At 43.8% G+C, this 22,322-nt stretch overlaps 1 protein-coding gene across 1 annotated transcript in view; it reads left to right on the top strand.

Annotated features, from left to right (window-relative positions):
• tmem163a (transmembrane protein 163a) overlaps positions 1 to 22,322 on the top strand; it is a 235,086-nt gene that overhangs the window by 190,343 nt on the left and 22,421 nt on the right. The window contains exon 6 of the mRNA XM_073047605.1: positions 4,637 to 4,733. Within this exon, the coding sequence (XP_072903706.1) occupies positions 4,637 to 4,733 (97 nt within the window). The remainder of the gene's footprint in view (positions 1 to 4,636; positions 4,734 to 22,322) is intronic.

Genomic DNA, 22,322 nt, shown 5'->3' with positions numbered 1-22,322 from the left:
GTACAGATCCACAATTCTTTAAAAGTGGCATTACAGGTAGACCTAAAGAAAGCATTTGGCACATTAGCCTTCATAAATCAATGTACTGAGTACAGGAGCTGGGATGTTCTGTTGAAATTGTCAATGGTAAAGAGTAAAGTGAAATTAGTTCTGGAATGTTTGTGACAGAAAAGGAACAGTTTCTCACTCTTCCTACTTGTTGGAGTGAGTTGCAGAATTTCAGTGATAATGATAGATAAGAGGTTTGGTAGAATCACAAAATCTTAGCATTGGATTGCGGTCTATGGTCAACTTTCATTTAGAATTAATGGACCGGATGACATCATAAGGCAGATGGTGATGACTTTTTCAGGACAACCAAATTTATCTACATAAAGAGCTATAGGAGAGACTATGATTTCATATTAAGCCCCAAACCCTCGCTCCCCACCAGGAGAGGGAAGTGGAGGGCTCATCCTTCCTACCTGGAGAGGAAAGTACTCTGTGCCTTCCTGCACAAGGCATCTGTGTTGGCAGTCCAGTCTAGCTTCTCGTCTAACTGTACTCCCAGATACTTGTAGGTCTTAACCTGCTCCACACACTCTCCATTAATGATCACTGGCTCCATATGAGGCCTAGATCTCCTAAAGTCCACCACCATCTCCTTGGTCTTGGTGATATTGAGACGCAGGTAGTTTGAGTTGCACCATATCACAAAGTCCTGTATCAGTTTCCTATACTCCTCCTCCTGTCCATTCCTGACACACCCCACTATGGCCGTGTCATCAGCAAACTTCTGCACATGGCAGGATTCCGAGTTATATTGGAAGTCTGATGTGTACAGGGTGAACAGGACCGGAGAGAGTACAGTTCCCTGCGGCGCTCCTGTGCTGCTGACCACCGTGCTCTGGTAGGGGCGTCATTCAATGTCTGTAGTGAGATGCTGAAGATGTTCTATAGGTCAGTTGTGGAGAGCGCCCTCTTCTTTGTGGTGGTGTGTTGGGGAGGAAGCATTAAGAAGAGGGACGCCTCACGTCTTAATAAGCTGATAAGGAAGGCGTGCTCTGTCGCGGGCAAAGTACTGGAGAGTTTAACATCGGTAGCTGAGCGAAGGGCGCTGAGTAGGCTACGGTCAATTATGGATAACTCTGAACATCCTCTACATAGCACCATCCAGAGACAGAGAAGCAGTTTCAGCGACAGGTTACTATCGATGCAATGCTCCTCAGACAGGATGAAGAGGTCAATACTCCCCAATGCCATTAGGCTTTACAATTCTACCGCCAGGACTTAAGAACTTTTTAAAAGCTATTATTAATGCTTTTTGAGATAGTGATTTAGATGCATATCATATTTTTTACTGAGTTAAGTATTGTATGTAATTAGTTTTGCTACAACAAGTGTATGGGACATTGGAAAAAAGTTGAATTTCCCCATGGGGATGAATAAAGTATCTATCTATCTATCTATCTATCTATTAAATATTGGGTTGGATTCTCAGCTCATGTTGTTCTTTACAGCAAAGCAAAATCCTGAGATGAATGGACATTTCTGTGTTTTGGAATTTATGCACGGGTGTGCATTTCTTGTGAACTAGTAGGTGCTGGAGATGGTATCAGCTGGTGATCAGGTATTCTGCTGTTGGTCAGAGACAACTTGCTGTTGATTTCTCAGTAATTTTGTTTGCACATAAGCATTTAATATTAATACTTTAATGTTGTAACCACGATTTCTCACAGTCTATTGCCTGGGCCTGAAGCTCAGTGGCACCTGTATTTGTAGATAAATTAGAGAGTTGCCTAAAGATTTCAAAGTAAATGATGTTTTCTAATTCTTCATGTGGAGTTGACATTTGGGTGAGTAAAATTCATCTTTCTGCTCCCCCTAGTGGGGCTGTAGCCTATGTGCAGCTGGCTTAAAGCACTCTTGCAGCTGTTGTGTAGGAGTCGACTATTATTAAAAAAATCAAATAATCAACTTCTGAATCAAATAAACACAAACCCTAAAACTAAGCTATTAATTTTTGCTTTTTATATTCAAACTTTACAAATGATCTTGTAAATAATCTGATGAAATGAGCCACTGGCCATTGTCACAATGATATCTTCATGTGTGCTTCATGAACTGGTTCAGGCAGAAATAGTTCTGTGACATGGAGCTTAGAAAAATAGAGGGCTATGGGTAACCCTAGGTAATTTCTAAAATAAGTACATGTTTGGCACAGCATTGTGGGCCAAAGAGCCTGTATTGTGCTGTAGGTTTTCTATGTTTCTATGACATATGATACTGTTTCTATGACATAGTATCATAAGCAATATCCTGGAGTTTTGAACTGAAAAGGAAGGTAATGTACAAAGTCACTGAACACCCCAGTGAGCTGGTGTTTCCATATTGCCTGTGCAATCTATGCTCTATTGTTTCCCCTGTTACATGATGGTTTTCATTATGGCTGCAGAGTTGTACCGAGATTCCTCTCTACTCCTTTTCCAATGTGAAATGAGGCATGAAGAAAAATAGTCTTGTGTGAGAGACAAACACACTCTTTGTTGTGACTGTAAATGAGCCACATGCACAAAGGGGCTGTAACTGTTCAATGTCTTAACAGAGCATCACAATCTGGCATCCCAAAAGAATCGCTGTACAAAGTCTCAATTGAACTTTACGAGCTCAAAGTACACCCCAGTTTTATACACTTGCAGCACAAAGATTTCATCAAGAATACAGTTTGAGTAACACACACAAATGCAGGAGGAACTCAGTAGGTCAGGCAGCACCTATGGAAATGAATAAATATTAAATGTTGCAGGACTGGAAAGGAAGGGGGAGGACACCAGATCTAAAAGGTGGAGGGAGGGGGAGGCATACAATCTAGCAGGTGAAGGGTGAAGCTAGTGAGTGCTGGCTTCACCAATTTCAGTAGCTATAATTACATTCTTTATTTAAATATTTTGGTTATCAGCAAATAACTTCACAGTATTTAAAAATGCAAACACAAGGAAATCTGCAGATGTTGGAAATTCAAGCAACGCATACAAAATGCTGGTGGAACGCAGCAGGCCAGGCAGCATCTATAGGAAGAAGTACAGTCGACGTTTTGGGCTGAGACCCTTCGTCAGGACTAACTGAAAGAAGAAATAGTAAGAGATTTGAAAGTGGGAGGGGGAGGGGGAAATCCGAAATGATAGGAGAAGACCGGATGAAGCTAAGAGCTGGAAAGGTGATTGGCAAAAGGGATACACAGCTGGAGAAGGGAAAGGATCATGGGACAGGAGGCCTAGGGAGAAAGAAAGGGGAAGGGAAGCACCAAAGGGAGATGGAGCACAGGCAATGAGTTATTGTGAGAGGGACAGAGCGAGAAGAAAAAAAAGGGAGTAAAAAAGGGAGGGGGAGATAAATCAGGGATGGGGTAAGAAGGGGAGGAGGGGCATTAGCAGGTTAGAGAAATCCATGTTCGTGCCATCAGGTTGGAGGCTATCCAGACGGAATGTCAGGTGTTGTTCCTCCAACCTGAGTGTGGCTTCATCTTGACAGTAGAGGAGGTCATGGATAGACATATCAGAATGGGAATGGGACATGGAATTAAAATGTGTGGCCACTGGGAGATCCTGCTTTCTCTGTGTCCGATGCTCCCGTTGTGGCCTTCTATATATTGGTGAGACCTGACACAGACTGGGAGACCGTTTCGCTGAACACCTACGCTCTGTCCACCAGAGAAAGCAGGTGCCCGTTATTATCCCACCCCCTTTTTTCTCCCTTTTTTTCCTTCTCTCTCTGTCCCTCTCACAATAACTCCTTGCCTGTTCTCCATCTCCCTCTGGTGCTCCCCTCCCCCTTTCTTCCTAGGCCTCCCGTCCCATGATCCTTTCCCTTCTCCAGCTGTTTATCCCTTTTGCCAAACAACTTTCCAGCTCTTAGCTTTATCCCTCCCCCTCCTGTCTTCTCCTATCATTTCAAATTTCCCCCTCCCACTTTCAAATCTCTTACTATCTTTTCTTTCAGTTAGTCCTGACAAAGAGTCAGAGCCCGAAACGTTGACTGCACTTCTTCCTATTGATGTTGCCTGGCCTGCTGCATTCCACCAGCATTTTGTGTGTGTAACTTCACAGTATTAATTATTTATAATGGGACTTACAAGTCACTGTTGAATATTCCAACACCTGTGGATGATCTAAAAGCTTTTGAGCACAAATCGCCAGACATAGTATTGAGGGATGCTCTCTCAATGTACAATCATGACAAATGTTGTTTGGCGGAACAAATATGTCTTTAACTATGCACTAAGTGGCAGAATGGCCATTCTGGGAGTTTTAATGTGGGCCAATTAACATTAATATTCATCTATTGTATTTCCTATGTGATCTCCAATTAGTTCAAAACCTGAGTATCCTACACCAGAATGGTTACTTTCAATGTCCTTAAAGTACTGAGGGATCTTACATATGAAGCATCTTGTTTATTTGAAGATTGCTTTTTGTTCATATTAATGTTTGCTATTAACATAATCCTAGGTTAAAATTCATAATCAACCTCTAAAAGGCCTAAAGGAACCTAATACTCATTTCCTGCCCTAGAGTAAAATCAAATGTAAATTTGAACAGTCTTTACTAGTGTCATTTTTATAAGGTTTATAATTTCAATGCAAATTTCTCTTCCACAGAGCTTGTGTCATCTTGGGTGTCATATTTCTTGTATCAACTGTCTGCATTATTGGCAAAGCCATTCATGACCTTGCTTCAAAGTTGCTGCCAGAAGTGGTAAGCTGAAAACTTCAGAGAGTTTCTCTTATACTGCTGTTACTCAATCTGATCTGCCATGTCTTCATCTTTGAATAGTCACACAGTATCAAGAACTATTTCAAGTTTTTAATCATTTGCAATTTGAAAAATATTTATTGAATATGTTTCTATTTATGGAGTTGTATTAAATATTTTAACCATAGTTGTTTAAGAGTAAACATCTAAAAGGTGTTTCATTAGGACAAGCTTGTTACAATGGCTTGCTTATCAATATGGGTAACACCCACTGTGAAGGTTAACCAGATATTATATCTTTTAAAAGAAACAAAACTATTATTAAACTTTATGAATTCTTTGTAGATCATATCATGTTATGAACTTACATGCAGTATTTAATTAACAATCAAAGGATAACTTATTCTTAAATCCAAGATGTTAATATCCAAGGGATCTATAAATCTGTCACATTTCATTCTTTTTCAAACCACGCAGCTGTACTGTAAGATGATCTTTTTTTTCCAAAAATTAAATTCCATTTGAATTGAGTACAGTTTAAAGGGCTTATTTGTGAAACTCTTTTATAAGGGCTTAATTTAATGGGAATGCAGATCAGAAAACCACATGATAGAGTTTAGTTGTCTGACCTATGGTATTGCAGCAGAGATGCGTCTTATTCTGAAGAATCAAAGTTGTTTCTGATTGCTCCTTCTGAGTCGTCTAGTGTTATCAACAGTCTAAATGAGAATTCTCAATTGGTTAATAGAGTTCCATTGGCCCTAAAATACTTTTTTCAATTGGATCATTTGTTAAATCCTCTTTTCAATTGAAGTCTCGAGTTCTGAAAATTTAAGACTCCAGCAGAAAAAAGATTTCCAATGAAAATTAGAGGCTCACAAAACAGTTTGTCTTAAATTTATTCTTAAGTTGTTATTCATCATTAATGAATTGTTTTCAATGTCGGGAAGGCATTTGTGCGATTTTAACATACAGGAAAGCAGAGTCTGGCTTTCCACCAAATTAAACAAGACTGGCAATGTTTTGGGCCAAGACTCTTCCTTTCCATAGATGATGCTTGACCTGCTGAATTCCTTCAGCATTTTGTATGTGTGGCTCCGGATTTCCAGCATCTGCGTAATCTCTTGTGTTTATAAAAAGTGTTTGGGTCAGGTTTGGATTGACCTTGGCTGTATTGGCTTCAGATTGCATTCCAATCTTATGGTCAAACAAAAAGAAGCTGTTTCTATCTGCTATTTGCCTGGAGTTCAGTCTGTCCTAACTACCTTTGAACAATACAGTTGTCAGGTGGAAAATGTCACTACAGCCGAGCAGGAATAACGTGTCAGGAATAATGTTTCCGCATGTGACTGTCAATAACGTGTGGACTCATTCAGTTGTGAAAAGGTTGACTTCACCTTAGCCAAAGAAATTGATTCACATGGTTTGTTGTGTTGTTATCTGTAATCTCTGAAAGTTCAAAGTACATTTATTATCAAAGTATCTATTCATTACACAACCTTGAAATTCATCTCCCAACAGGCAGTCATGAAACAAAGAAACCCAAAAAAAATAGAACAGATGCCCATTAATCCCCAATGTGCTGAGAAAAACACAAATCAGATAAATAATAAACGCAGGCAAATAGTGTTCTGAACTGAAGTTCACAAAGAGTTTGTCTTAGTTCAGTGCAGAGCTGAGTAACTGATGTGGAGCAGCAAGCTGAACCGGCCTAATCCTTACCTCAGGCCCCAATTCCTTCACCTATTCAATCTGGCCTAGTGCCTAAATCATCTTCCAAACATTGGGTTCAACCACTTTGATACGCTCTGGGGCCTAGACTCCACCATCTTGATTCAGCCTGTAACCAACCCTTCTGATTCAGCCCGGTTATAGACAATAGACAATAGGTGCAGAAGTAGACCATTCGGCCCTTCGAGCCTGCACCGCCATTTTGAGATCATGGCTGATCAATTCCTATCAATACCCGGTTCCTGCCTTGTGTCCATATCCCTTGATTCCCCTATCCATAAGATACCTATCTAGCTCCTTCTTGAAAGCATCCAGAGAATTGGCCTCCACTGCCTTCCAAGGCAGTGCATTCCAGACCCCCACAACTCTCTGGGAGAAGAAGTTTTTCCTTAACTCTGTCCTAAATGACCTACCCCTTATTCTCAAACCATGCCCGCTGGTACTGGACTCTCCCAGCATCTGAAACATATTTCCTGCCTCTATCTTGTCCAATCCCTTAATAATCTTATATATTTCAATCAGATCCCCTCTCAATCTCCTTAATTCCAGCATGTACAAGCCCAGTCTCTCTAACCTCTCTGCGTAAGACAGTCCAGACATCCCAGGAATTAACCTCGTGAATCTACGCTGCACTTCCTCTACAGCCAGGATGTCCTTCCTTAACCCTGGAGACCAAAACTGTACACAATACTCCAGGTGTGGTCTCACCAGGGCTCTGTACAAATGCAAGAGGGTTTCCTTGCTCTTGTACTCAATTCCCTTTGTAATAAAGGCCAACATTCCATTAGCCTTCTTCACTGCCTGCTGCACTTGCTCATTCACCTTCAGTGACTGATGAACAAGGATTCCGAGATCTCTTTGTATTACTCCCTTACCCAACTCTATACCGTTCAGATAATAATCTGCCTTCCTGTTCTTACTCCCAAAGTGGATAACCTCACACTTATTCACATTAAGCGCCATCTGCCAAGTATCTGCCCACTCACGCAGCCTATCCAAGTCACCCTGAATTCTCCTAACATCCTCATCACATGTCACACTGCCACCCAGCTTAGTATCATCAGCAAATTTGCTGATGTTATTTTCTATGCCTTCATCCAAATCATTAACGTTAATGGTAAACAGCTGTGGTCCCAATACCGAGCCCTGTGGCACCCCACTAGTCACCAGCTGCCATTCCGAGAAACACCCATTCACCGCTACCCTTTGCTTTCTATCTGCCAACCAGTTTTCTATCCATGTCAATGCCTTCCCCCCGATGCCCTGAGCTTTGAATTTACCCACCAATCTTCTATGTGGGACCTTATCAAATGCCTTCTGAAAATTGAGGTACATTACATCCACTGGATCTCCCCCGTCTAACTTCCTGGTTACATCCTCGAAAATCTCCAACAGATTCGTCAAGCATGATTTACCCTTGGTAAATCCATGCTGGCTCAGCCCAATCCTATCACTGCTATCTAGATATGCCACTATTTCATCCTTAATAATGGACTCTAGCATCTTCCCCACCACCGATGTCAGGTTGACAGGTCGATAGTTCTCTGTTTTCTCCCTCCCTCCTTTCTTAAAAAGTGGGATAACATTAGCTATTCTCCAATCCTCAGGAACTGATCCTGAATCTAAGGAACATTGGAAAATGATTACCAATGCATCCGCAATTTCCAGGGCCACCTCCTTCAGTACCCTAGGATGTAGACCATCTGGACCTGGGGATTTGTCAGCCTTCAGTCCCATCAGTCTTCTCATCACCGTTTCCTTCTGAATATCAATCTGTTTCATTTCCTCTGTTACCCTATGTCCTTGGCCCATCCATACATCTGGGAGATTGCTTGTGTCTTCCTTAGTGAAAACAGATCTAAAGTACTCATTAAATTCTTCTGCCATTTCTCTGTTTCCCATAACAATTTCACCCAATTCATTCTTCAAGGGCCCAACATTGTTCTTAACTATCTTCTTTCCCTTCACATACCTAAAAAAGCTTTTGCTATCTTCCTTTATATTCCTGGCTAGCTTGCGTTCGTACCTCATTTTTTTCTCCCCGTATTGTCTTTTTAGTTAAGTTCTGTTGTTCCTTAAAAACTTCCCAATCATCAGTCCTCCTACTCACCTTAGCTCTGTCATATTTCCTTTTTTTTTTAATGCTATGCAGTCTCTGACTTCCTTTGTCAACCACTGAGGCCCCTTTCCCCCCTTTGAATCCTTCCTTCTCCGGGGATGAACTGATTTTGCACCTTGTGCATTATTCCCAAGAATACCTGCCATTGCTGTTCCACTGTCTTTTCTGCTAGGCTATCCATCCAGTCAACTTTGGCCAGCTCCTCCCTCATGGCTCCATAGTTTCCCCTGTTCATCTGCAACACTGACACCTCTGAGCTGCCCTTATCCTTCTCAAATTGCAGATAAAAGCTTATCATATTGTGATCACTACCTCCTAATGGCTCCTTTACTGCGAGATCGCTTATCAAATCTTGTTCATTACATAACACTAAATCCAGAATAGTCTTGTCCCTGGTCGGCTCTCGTACAAGTTGTTCCAAGAATGCATCCCGTAGGCACTCTACAAACTCCCTATCCTGTGGTCCAGCACCAACCTGATTCTCCCAGTTCACCTGCATGTTGAAATCCCCCATAACCACTGCGACATTACCTTTGCCACATGCCAATGTTAACTCCCTATTCAACTTGCACCCAATATCCATGCTACTGTTTGGTGGCCTGTAGACAACACCCATTTGGGTCCTTTTGCCCTTACCGTTCCTCAGTTCTATCCACACAGACTCTACTTCTCCTGACCCTATGTCTCCCCTTGCAAAGGACTGAATCTCATTCCTCACCAACAGGGCCACCCCACCCCCTCTGCCCACATTTCTGTCCCTACGATAGCACGTATACCCTTGTACATTCATTTCCCAGGTCTGATCTCCCTGCAGCCATGTCTCCGTTATCCCAACAACATCATAGTTACCCATTCGCACCTGGGCTTCAAGCTCATCTGCCTTATTCCTGACACTTCGTGCATTCAGATATAGAATTTTTAACCCATTTCTCCTCTCTCTGTTTGAATCGCTGCCTATTGTGCTTATCCCAGCTCCCCGAACTCCCATCGGGCTATACGCCCCTAGAATTTTGTTGTCCTTCCTACATTTACTTATTCTTTCAACACATTTAACTCCATGTTCCGTCAGACCATCCCTCTGTACATGTGTCCTCCTTATCACTTGTTCCGCCCCACCTTCCTCTACTACACACTTAATATTCCGGAACCGTGTAGTCCCCACCTGTCCTTTATTCTTCCTCTCGCTATCCTCTCTCACATTCTGGATCCCCGCCCCCTGCAAATTTAGTTTAAACCCCCCCCCAAGAAGCTCTAGCAAACTTCCCTGCAAGAATGTTAGTACCGCTCCAGTTCAGGTGTAAACCGTCCCTTCGGATCAGATCCCACCTTCCCTGGAACAAGGCCCAATTATCGACAAACCTGAAGCCCTCCCTCCTGCACCATCCTCTCAGCCACGTGTTAATCTTTATAATCCTCCTGTTCCTTCCCTCACTTGCACGTGGCACAGGTAGCAATCCTGAGATTGTTACCCTGGCGGTCCTGCTCTTCAGCTTCTCACCTCACATAGTGGGGTGTGTCAGGAATGGACAGGAGGAAGAGTATAGGAAACTGATACAGGACTTTGTGATATGGTGCAACTCAAACTACCTGCGTCTCAATATCACCAAGACCAAGGAGATGGTGGTGGACTTTAGGAGATCTAGGCCTCATATGGAGCCAGTGATCATTAATGGAGAATGTGTGGAGCAGGTTAAGACCTACAAGTATCTGGGAGTACAGTTAGACGAGAAGCTAGACTGGACTGCCAACACAGATGCCTTGTGCAGGAAGGCACAGAGTCGACTGTACTTCCTTAGAAGGTTGGCGTCATTCAATGTTTGTAGTGAGATGCTGAAGATGTTCTATAGGTCAGTTGTGGAGAGCGCCCTCTTCTTTGTGGTGGCGTGTTGGGGAGGCAGCATTAAGAAGAGGGACGCCTCATGTCTTAATAAGCTGGTAAGGAAGGCGGGCTCTGTCGTGGGCAAAGTACTGGAGAGTATAACATCGGTAGCAGAGCGAAGGGCGCTGAGTAGGCTACGGTCAATTATGGAAAACCCTGAACATCCTCTACATAGCACCATCCAGAGACAGAGAAGCAGTTTCAGCGACAGGTTGCTATCGATGCAATGCTCCTCAGACAGGATGAAGAGATCAATACTCCCCAATGCCATTCGGCTTTACAATTCAACAGCCAGGAGTAAGATAGGTTAAAGTGTCGGGGTTAGGACTCAATGTAATTAAGTAAACTACTTAAGAACTTTTTAAAAGCTATTATTAATGCTTTTTGAGAGGGTGATTTTAAATGCATATCATATTTTTACTGAGTTAAGTATTGTATGTAATTAGTTTTGCTACAATAAGTGTATGGGACATTGGAAAAAATGTTGAATTTCCCCATGGGGATGAATAAAGTATCTATCTATCTAACTCCCTGAACTCCCTACGCAGGACCCCCTCACTCATCCTACCCACGTCATTGGTCCCTACATGGACCACAACATCTGGATTCTTGCCCTCCCTCTCGAGAATAACCTGCACCCGATCTGAGATGTCTCGGACCCCGGCACCAGGGAAGCAACATACCATCCGAGACTCCCGATCTTCCCCACAAAATCTCCTATCCGCCCCACTGACTATAGAATCCCCTATCACTACCGCTCTCTTCTCTTCCCTCCTCCCCTTCCTAGTCGCGGGTCCAACCTCAGTGCCAGAGACAGGACCACTGCAACTTGTTCCTGCTAGGTCATCCCCACCAACAGTATCCAAAACGGTATACTTATTTTTGATGGGAACGGCCACAGGGGTGCTCTGCTCTCTCTGTCTGCTCCCCCTGCCTCTCTTGACTGTCACCCATTTGCCTACCTCCTGTCTTTTCGGTGTGACTACCTCCCGATAACTCTTATCTATCTCTGCCTCTGCCTCCCGAATGATCCATAGTTCATCCAGCTCCTGCTCCAGTTCCCTAACTCGGTCTGATAGGAGCTGCAGCTGGATGCACCTATTGCAGGTGTGGTCATCAGGGACAACTGTATTGACCCTGACCTCCCACATACTGCATACGGAGCACACCACTGCTCTAACCATCTCCCCCATTACCTGATCCCAGATTAGTCAGAATAAATGAAAAGCAGGCTTCTTGCCGAAGCCCACTGAGCCAAAGCCCAGCACTCTGCTCCTGTGCACTCCGCTGCCCGCTCCTGAAAGTGGGTCGCTTTTTAAATCCCGCACTCGCCACTGACGTCACCCCCGCTTGCGCAGCTTTACCTTCCTCCTCAGGTATTCTCCAGGTAGGTCCGAGGGTCTCGGCCTACCTACAACGGCTGATCCTCCGATCTTCAGTCGTATGTCAATCACGAGCACTCCTTACTCCCGCTCCGCTGCTCTTAAATCGTTTTTTGTTCTTAAATTGTCATGAAAACTGGGTTCAGTTGCTTTGTTACACTGAGGCCTGGACCTCACTGCATTGATTTGGCCTGGTGTGTAAATCATCGTCCAAACATCGAGTCTGTCCCTTCAATATGCTCTCTGCAGCCTGGACCTTGCTGCTTCAATTTGGCCTGAACAGGACCTTTCCAATTTGGCCGAATACTTATGTCAATTGAACCTTGGGTTTTCTTTGCAACAGGCTCAATGCCTCACCTCGGTTCTGACTCATTCAATATCCTCCAAGTCCAAAGGGAAGTTACAGACTATTGCTTGCGATGATTGTTTGCCAGAAAAAGAGTGATTAACAAAGTATTTGGTGGTTTTCCTTATTTCATTAGCCACCAGCCAGAAGTTGCTAAGATTCACCAGTGTCAACTGAAACCAGATATTATTAGTCCTGGTTGGAGCTAGGATGTGACAATCAAATTTAGAAAAGGACTGTCTTTTATCTGTGTGTGTTGCCAGTCATTCTCAAACAAAATTAGTAAAACCAATTTAGGAAACTCTTGCAGAGGAGAAATAGGAGGAAAAATAATAAGTATTGTCAATATTAAACAGCAATAATAAAATGCTTCTAACTGAAATTATTGCAAGTTTACACTAGGTTTTAAATTATATAAAACCAAAAGGATAAAATTATTAGAAAATATTGTGTAAAATGTACATTGAAAGCTAAAGTGTGGCACAGTGGATATCAGACTAATAAATGCAGAGGCTGAGATTTGATATTCGGAGACATCATTTCAAATCCTATCATGATGACTTTCGGAATTTGGATATTTCAAACATCATTCTAGTAATATGATACACAACTGTCAGGATTCTGTAAAAACTCAGCTGATTCATTGTGACCACGGTATGTTATTCATACTGGGCCAACCTGAATGCAGTTGTAGCTCCACCAAGGTGCTCAACCTCGCAATCCTCCTCAAAAAATGGCAAAGTGACCACATGGCTTTGTGACATTTGCAGGCTCTCTCATGGGTCTGGTTGACATTGACCTTCTCATAATTTGGCAGGTGTTGTACATCGCGTGTGTGTAAGGCAGACTGTCAGCAATTCAGGAACAGCTTCTACCCCTCTGCCATCCAATTCCTAAATGGACATTGAAATATATATTATTTCTGTTTTTGCATGATTCTTAATCTCCAATATACATATGCAGTAATTGATTTATTAATTAATTAATTTATTTTCTTCTATATTATGTAATGTATTGAACTGCTGCTGCTAAGTTAACCAATTTCACGACACATGCCGGTGATAATCTGGAGTACTTACATTCCTGGTGTCAAGGTTTGCAGAGGGACTTGGGAGTGCTTGTTCATGAACTGCAAAAGGTTGGCTTGCAGGTACAACAGGTTACTAAGAAGGCAAACAGAATATTGGCCTTCATTCCTAGAGCAGTGAATTCAAGAGCAGGGAGGTCATGCTGCAACTCTACAGGGTACTGGTGAGGCCACACCTGGAGTACTGTGTGCAGATCTGGTCTCCATACTTGAGGAAGGATATACTGGGCTTTGGAGGCAGTGCAGAGGAGGTTCACCAGGTTGATTCCAGGGATGAAGGGGTTGCCCTATGAGGAGAGATTCAGTTGCTTGGGACTTTAGTCTCCGGAGTTCAGAAGAATGAGAGGGGATCTTATAGAAACATACAAAATTTTGAAAGGGATGGATAAGATAAAAGTAGGAAAGTTGTTTCGATTGGTAGGTGAGACTAGAACTAGGGGACATTGCCTCAAGATTCAGGGGAGAAGATTTAGGATGGAGATGAGGAGAAATTGTTTTTCCCAGAGAGTGGTGAATCTGTGGAATTCTCTGCCCAGGGAAGCAGTTGAGGCTTCTTCACTAAATATATTTAAGATAGAATTAGATAGGTTTTTACATAGCAGGGGAATTAAGGGTTATGGGGAAAAGGCAGGTAGATGGAGCTTAGTTTACAGACAGATCAGCCATGATCTTATTGAATGGTGGGGCAGGCTCGATGGGTCAGATGCCTTACTCCTGCTCCTATTTCTTATGTTCTTATGCGTACAGCAAAGCAAAATTAGCAAAAATAGAGAATTGGGAAGCTTTTAAAAACCTACAAATTGCAACTAAAAGAATCATCAGGAAGGAAAAGATGAAATATGAAAACAAATCAGCAAACAATATCAAAGTAGATGGTAAAAGCTTTTTCAAGTTTGTAAAAAATATAAGCGATGAGAGTGGATACAGAACCACTAAAAAATGAGGCCAGAGAAATAATAACGGGGGACAAGGAGATGGCTGATGAACTAAATGAGTATGTTGCATCAGTCTTCACTGAGGAAGATACTAACAGCGTGCCAAATATTGAAGGCTGTGAGGAAAGAGAAGTGAGTGTGATTAGTTTTACAAGGGAGAAGATGCTCAAAAAGCTGAAAGATTGAAGGAGTGCTACAGGGACCCAAACCAGAAAATGTGTCACATCTCGGGTCACACTTGGGTTTTGTAAACTACTACCACCAGTTTCTCCCAAACATTGCTACAATGCTGCATCCATTGAATGCACTGTTACAGACAGCAGCAAAGTGGGAATGGTCAGAAACGTGAAAAAGCATTCAAGGAAACAAAGCGATGAGCTGCTCACCCATTATGGCCCATCACTGTCCATCAGACTGGCATGCAATGGCACTGGGGCCGTTTTGTCACACATTATGAAAGATGGATCTGAACACCCAATTGCGTTTGCTTCAAGATCACTGACGAACGAATGCAGAATGCAACTACACACAAATCGACCAAGAAGCCCTTAGTCTAGTATGAGGAATGAAGAAGTTCCACTACTACCTCTATGGACAAAAATTCAAGATAGTGACATATCACCAGCACCTGAGTCCATTTTCAATCACAGTAGGCTACTGTGTTACAAAGTTGGGCACTGTTCCTCGGAGTCCACTCTTATGAAATAGAGTTCAAGGGTACCAAACAATACTGCAACACTGATGGCTTGTCATGTCTTCCATTGTTGGCAAATGTGCACAGAATTAAGCTACTGGAAACTCACCATATTATTTGATGTTTGGGCATGAAACAAGATTGCCTGCTGACCTTTGTTTTGGGACTGGTGGAGAAGATTTGCCACAGAAGACCTGACATGAGGAGGAAATTGCAAAGGGCTATGATCTCGCAGAGGTCTCTGCTACCAAGCAGAATCAAGGAAACAAGAGGAGATATGATCAAAAGATTAGGTTCTCCCAACTGATGCCTGGAGACAGTGTTCATAAGGAATCTGGGGCTACCAGGGAAGGATAAGTTGGCTGACTACTGGGTGGCTACGCCTTACATAGTGGAGAGTCAGATGCACACCTACCAGTTTTCCAAGTGACAAAAGAAGATGGGATAGATTCTCCATCAGAACCACCTTCTACCTCTGGGACAAGAGGTACATATTGACCCAGAGCCCGACGTGGACCCTACACCAAATAGGAGGACTCTGCATTGATGTGGGAGAACAGAAGGACACGCAGTGGAAAGGCCTGGAAGGAACTTAACCACCGAATGTGGTACGGACTCAGAAGATGAGGAAATGGGAGTATGGTATGTGCTACCCTATAATTGGTGAAGAGATTTCCAAACCTCCCCACTCTGATGTGGAGGAAATGGTGGGGGGAGGGGAACTAGCAGGGGGCAGATAGACAGTGGAAGAACATACTGGAGTCGATGGCATCCAACAAGATGGACACATTATGGTGTCCGGACTTACCTCTCAGTGTTGATCATATCACTGATAGCACCGTGACACCGAGAACATTGTCTTTGACAAGATACCTGCCAAACCTGATACCACTCCACAGGTCCAGAGCCACTGTCCTGAAAGAAACAGAGCGCCACCCAAAAGACTGAACCTTTAGTACAGTGAAGGTAGTTATGGACTGTTATTGTGAAAGCTTGTTTATTTGGAATATAAAGGATATGTTGTCATTGGAGAGAGTCCAGAGGAGGTTCACAAGGATGATTCCAGGAATGAAGGGGTTAACATACGAGGAGTGTTTGGCAGCTTTGGGCCTGTACTCACTGGAATTTAGAAGAATGTGGAGGACTCTCATTGAAACTTACCGTGTGTTGAAAAGACTAGATAGGGTGTACGTGGACAAGATGTTTCCTGTGGTGGAGGTATCCAGAACTAGAGGACACAGCCTCATAATTGAGAGGCTACCCTTTAGAACAGAGATAGGGAGGAATTCCTTTAGCAAGAGAGTAGTGAATCTGTGGAATACTCTGCCACAGACTGCAGTGAAAGCCAAGTCAGTGGGTATATTTAAGGTGGAAGTTGATAGTTTTTTGATCGGTCGGGGCCTCAAAGGATGTAGCGATAAGGCAGGTATATGGGGTTGAGTGGGATCCAGGATCAGCCATGATAGAATGGTGGAACAGACTCAATGGGCTGAATGGCCTAATTCTGCTCCTATATCTTATGGCTTTTTGGGCGATGAAAGGGAAATACAATGTTTTGTACGTATACTGCTTTATGTTGTATTAATCTAAAGGGGTAGGAAGTGTAATGTTTGGATCTATTTCTTTTATACCAATAACTCCAGTTAGCACTACGTATGGACTGTTGTCTATGCATAAATAAATGCATAGACTCTTGCTGCAAGTGAATACACCAGATGAAGCAATCTCCCACATGCATGCTTTTATTTAATTAATATGTAGTTGCACAGACACAACAATAAGTATGTAACTATAGATACTATTGAGGGGAATGACCTACCAGAGGAGCCACAGTGACAGGGTCTCGGGCATTGAGTTTGGTGCTCCAGCTCAGAAGAGAAGAGAGGTGAAGAGAAGTGCAGTGTTGATAGGAGATTTCATAGTCAGAGGAACAGAGGTGAGGTTGTATGGGTGCAGTAGAGACTCCCGGATGGTAAATTGCTTCACTGGTGCCAGGATCAGGGATGTCTCAGATTCGGTCCATGGTACTCTCAAGGGCGAGGGTGAGCAGCCAGAGGTATTGGTGCATATTAGCACCAATGACATAGTTAGACAAGGTGAGAAGGTCATGAGGAGAGATTTTAGGGAGCTGGGCAGCAGAGTGAAAGGGCTTTGGCTCAACAGGCTTCGGTGGTAACGGGACGAGGTGAGGCAGTTGCTGATTGCAAAAGGAGGTAGTATGTGTGTGAGGCCAGTTTTCTGTGGTTGCTGTCAGATGTGGGAGGTCCTGGAGTCTCCCGGCATCCCGGATGGCCACATCTGCACTAGGTGCATCGAGATGCAACTCCTAAGGGACCGTGTTAGGGACCTGGAGATGCAGCTCGATGACCTTCGTCTGGTCAGGGAGAGTGAGGAGGTGACAGAGAGGAGTTACAGACAAGTAGTCACACTGGGGCCACAGGAGTCAGACAAGTGGGTCACAGTTAGGAGGGGGAAGGAGAAGAGTCAGGTACTAGAGAGTACCCCTGTGGCTGTACCCCTTGACAATAAGTACTCCTGTTTGAGTACTGTTGAGGGGGACAGCCTACCTGGGGGAAGCGACAGTGGCCGTGCCTCTGGCACAGGCTGGCCCTGTGGTTCACAAGGGTAGGGAAAGGAAGAGGAAGGCAGCAGTGACAGGGGACTCTATAGTCAGGGGTTCAGACAGGTGATTCTGTGGACACAGGAAAGAAACTTGGATGGTAGTTTGCCTCCCAGGTGCCAGGGTCCAGGATGTTTCTGATCGCGTCCAAGATATCCTGCAGTGGGAGGGAGAACAGCCAAAGGTCGTGGTGCATATTGGTACCAATGAAATAGGTAGGAAAAGGGAAGAGGTCCTGAAAAAAGACTACAGGAAGTTAGGAAGGAAGTTGAAAAGCAGGACCTCAAAGGTAGTAATCTCTGGATTACTGCCTGTGCCATGCGACAGTGAGAATAGGAATAGATTGAGGTGGAGGATAAATGCGTGGCTGAGGGATTGGAGCAGGGGGCAGGGATTCAGATTTCATCGGGACCTCTTTTGGGGCAGGTGTGACCTGTACAAAAAGGACGGGGGACCAATATCCTGGCGGGCAGGTTTGATAGAGCTGTTGGGGAGGGTTTAAACTAGTTTGACAGGGGGGTGGGAATCAGAACGTGAGTGCAGGGATTAAGGTAGAAGGACAAGGGCATGATGCTAAGTGTTCTGAGTTGATGAGGAAGGACAGGCAGGGGACAGAGCATAATTGTAGTCAGTTAAAGAGGTTGAAATGTGTCTTTTTCAATGCTAGTAGTATTATGAACAAGGAGGATGAACGTAGAGCATGGATTAGTACGTGGAACTACAATGTTGTGGCCATTACCGAAACTTGGTTGGAGGAAGGGCAGGATTGGATGATGCAGGTCCCGGGGTTCAGGTGTTTTAAAAGGAATAGGATGGGAGGTAGAAAAGGGGGGGGAGTGGTATTGCTGGTCAGGGATAGTATCACGGCTGTAGAAAGGGAGGACGCTGCAGAAGGAGTGTCCACGGAGTCAGTCTGGGTAGAAATCAGAAATAGGAAGGGATCAATCACGGTGCTGGGAGTAGTCTATAGGCCCCCAAACAGCCCTCGGGACACTGAGGAGCAGATAAGCAGGCAGATTTTTAGAATGGTGCAGGAAATACAGGGTAGTAGTTATTGGTGATTTCAACTTCCCTCATATTGACTGGCACCTCCTGAGTGCAAGGGGGATAGATGGGGCTGAATTTGTCTGGTGTGTTCAAGAAGGATTCCTGACACAGTATGTGGACTGGCCGACGAGAGGAGAGGCTATACTGGATCTAGTTCTGGGTAATGAACCTGGTCAGGTGACAGACCTGTTGGCGGGGGAGCATTTTGGTGAGAGTGACCACAAACCCCTTAGCTTCAGCATAGCTATGGAAAGGGATAAAGTCAGATGAAATGGTAAAGTGCTTAACTGGGAAAGGGCTAACTTTAAAGGGATGAGGCAGGAACTAGCGAGAGTAAATTGGAAACAGATGTTCAAAGGGGAAAGCACAGAAGTAATGTGGGAGAAGTTTTGGGACCACTTGAGCTGGGTTCAGGATAGGATTGTCCCACTAAGGCAAAGAAAAAATGGTAGGAAAAGGGAACCGTGGCTGATGAAACATGTGAGACAACTTGTCAAGAGGGAAAAGGAAGCATATGTTAAATATAAGAAGCAGGAAGTAGAAGGAGCTTATGAGAAATATAGGGTAGCCAGGAAGGAGCTAAAGAAAGGACTTAGGAGAGCTCGAAGGGGGCATGAGAAGGCCTTGACATGTAGGATTAAGAAGAACCCCAAGGCGTTCTATGGGTATGTGAAGAATAGGAGGATGACGAGAACAAAGGTGGGACCGCTAAAGGATAAAGAGGGCAACATGTGCCTGGAAGCGGAGGAGGTTGGGGAGGTCCTAAATGAATACTTTGCTTCAGTATTCACAAGTGAAAAGGATCTTGATCAGGATGAGGTCGAAGTAGAGCAGGCCTGTGTGCTGGACAATGTGGAGATTAAGGAAGAAGAAGTGCTGGATTTTCTTAAAAACATTAAGATTGATAAATCCCCAGGGCCAGATACGATACACCCCAGGTTGTTGTGGGAATTGTGAGAAGAGATCGCAGGAGCATTAGTCATGATCTTTGAATTCTCTTTGGCTGCAGGGTAAGTGCCAGAGGATTGGAGAATGGCAAATGTAGTTCCCTTGTTTAAAAAAAATAATAGGGAGAAACCTGGGAACTATAGACCAGTGAGTCTTACGTCAGTGGTATGCAAACTACTGTAAAGGATTCTTAAGGATAGGATCTACGAGCATTTGGAGAAGTACAGTCTACTCATGGATAGTCAACATGGCTTTGTGAAAGGAAGATCGTGCCTCACGAACCTGATTGAGTTTTTTGAAGAGGTAACAAAAGAAATTGATGAGGGTAGGGCAGTGGATGTGGTCTACATGGGCTTTAGCAAAGCATTTGACAAGGTCCCTCATGAGAGACTCATCCAGAAAGTCATGAGGCATGGGATAAGTGGAACCTTGGCTGTTTGGATAAAAAATTGGCTTAAAGGAAGAAAGCAGAGGGTAGTTGTGGAAGGAAAGTATTCTGCCTGGAGGTCAGTGACTAGTGGAGTGCCGCAGGGATCTGAACTGGGACCCCTGCTATTTGTGATTTTTATAAATGACCTGGATGTAGAGGCGGAAGGATGGGTGAGTAAGTTTGCGGTTGACATGAAGATTCGAGGAGTTGTGGATGGAACTGTGGGTTGTCGAATGTTACAAGAGGATATATACAGGCTGCAGAGTTGGGCAGAAAAATGGCAGATGGAGTTCAATCCGGACAAGTGTGAGGTGATGCATTTTGGAAGGACAAACCAGAAGACTGAGTACAGGATTAATGGTCAGTTACTTAAGAGTGTGGATGAACAAAGGGACCTTGGGGTTCAAATCCATACATCCCTCAAGGTCACTGCACAGGTTGATAGGGTAGTTAAGAAGGCCTATGGGATGCTGGGCTTCATTAACAGGGGGATTGAGTTCAAGAGTAGAGGTCATGTTGCAACTCTACAAATCTCTGGTGAGACTGCACTTAGAGTATTGTGTTCAATTCTGGTCACCTCTTTATAGGAAGGATGTGGAAGCTATGGAGAGGGTGCAGAGGAGATTTACCAGGATGTTGCCTGGTTTGGAGAACAAGTCATATGAAGCAAGGTTAGCAGAGCTGGGACTTTTCTCTTTGGAGCGTAGAAGAATGAGAGGGGACTTGATCAAGGTCTACAAGATTATGAGAAACATAGATAGGGTGGATAGTCAGTACCTGTTTCCCAGGGCAACAATAGCAAACACCAGAGGGCATCTGTACAAAATTAAGGGAGGGAAGTTTAGGGGAGACATCAGGGGTAAGTTTTTTCCACAGAGGGTTGTGAGTGCCTGGAATGACTTGCCAGGGATGGTGGTGGAGGCTAAAACATTAGGGGTATTTAAGAGCCTGTTGGACAGGCACATGGATGAAATAAAAATGGAGAGTTATGGGGTAGTGTGGGTTTAGTACTTTTTAATAAGGATTATATGAGTCAGCGCAACATGGAGGGCTGAAGGGCCTGTACTGTGCTGTAGTGTTCTATGGTTCTAGACAGAAAGCTGAAAAACAGGACTTCCAGGGTAGGTTTGGATTACTGCCTGTGCCATGCGCCAGTGAGGGTAAGGATAGGATGATTTGGCAGGTTGAATGTGTGGCTGAGGAGCTGGTGCAGGGGGGCAGAGGGTCAGATTTATGGATCATTGGGATCTCTTCTGGAGAATGTATGACCTGTACAAATGGGATGGGTTACTCCTGAACCTGATGGTGTCCAATATCCTTACAGGCAGGTGGGCTTGAGTTGTTCGGGTAGGTTTAAGCTAATCTGGCGGGTGGATGGGAACTGGTGTGATAGTACTGAAGTTGAGGTAGTTGGTTTACAAACAGAAACAATGTGTAGAGAAACTCCAAGCAAGGAGAAAGTGATGATTGAACAAAATTTCAGTTAACAGGATGAGTTGCAATGTAAAAGGTGGACAAAATCAAAAAGGTGAATACAGAACTGAAGGTGTTGAATCTGAATGCACACAGAATAAGGTCAATCAACTTGTAACACAGTTATAGATTGGCAAGTATGATGTTGTGGGCATCACTTAATCATGGCTGAACGAAGATTATAGCTGGGAATGTAATGTCCAATTATGGACATTGTATCAAAAGGATAGGCAGGAAAGCAGAGGGGTGGCATGACTCAGCTGGTAAAAGATTAAATTAAATCATTAAAAGAGGTGACATAGGGTCGGAAGGGTTGAAACATTGTGGACAGAGCAAAGACTACAGAGGTCTGTAGTCTAGTGCAGTTTTTATGTTGTTTTATATAGTCTAGTGTAGCCTTGTGCTGTCTCACATAGTCTAGTGTAGTTTTGTGTTGTTTTATGTAGCACCAGGGTCCTGGAGGAACATTGTTTCGTTTTTACTGTGTACTGTACCAGCAGTTTATGGTCAAAATGACAATAAAAGCAACTTGAACTTGTAAGGAACCACAAGGGTAAAAAGGACCCTGATGGGAGTTGCATACAAATCCCCAAACAGTAGTAAAAATGTGGTCTACAAATTACAGCAGGAGATAGAAAATGCATGCCAAAAGGATTATGTTACAATAGTTGAGAGGTGTATGGAGAGATATGGTCCAGGTGCAGGTCACTGGGGCTAGGCAGAAAAATGGTTCGGCACAGCCAAAAAGGGCCACGGGGCCTGTTTCTGTGCTGTAATGTTCTATGGTTCTAATAGTCATAGGGGATTTTAATATGGATGTAGATTGGGGAAATCAGGTTGGTGGGGGTTCCAAGAGGGGAAATTTTCTAGAATGTTTCCAAGATGGCTTTTTAGAGCAGCT

This window comes from Hemitrygon akajei, chromosome 5 (assembly GCF_048418815.1).
Source record: "Hemitrygon akajei chromosome 5, sHemAka1.3, whole genome shotgun sequence".
NCBI classification, from domain to species: Eukaryota; Metazoa; Chordata; class Chondrichthyes; order Myliobatiformes; family Dasyatidae; genus Hemitrygon; species Hemitrygon akajei.
Note: the sequence above shows the minus strand (reverse complement) of the source record. Positions and strands in the feature narration are given on the sequence as shown.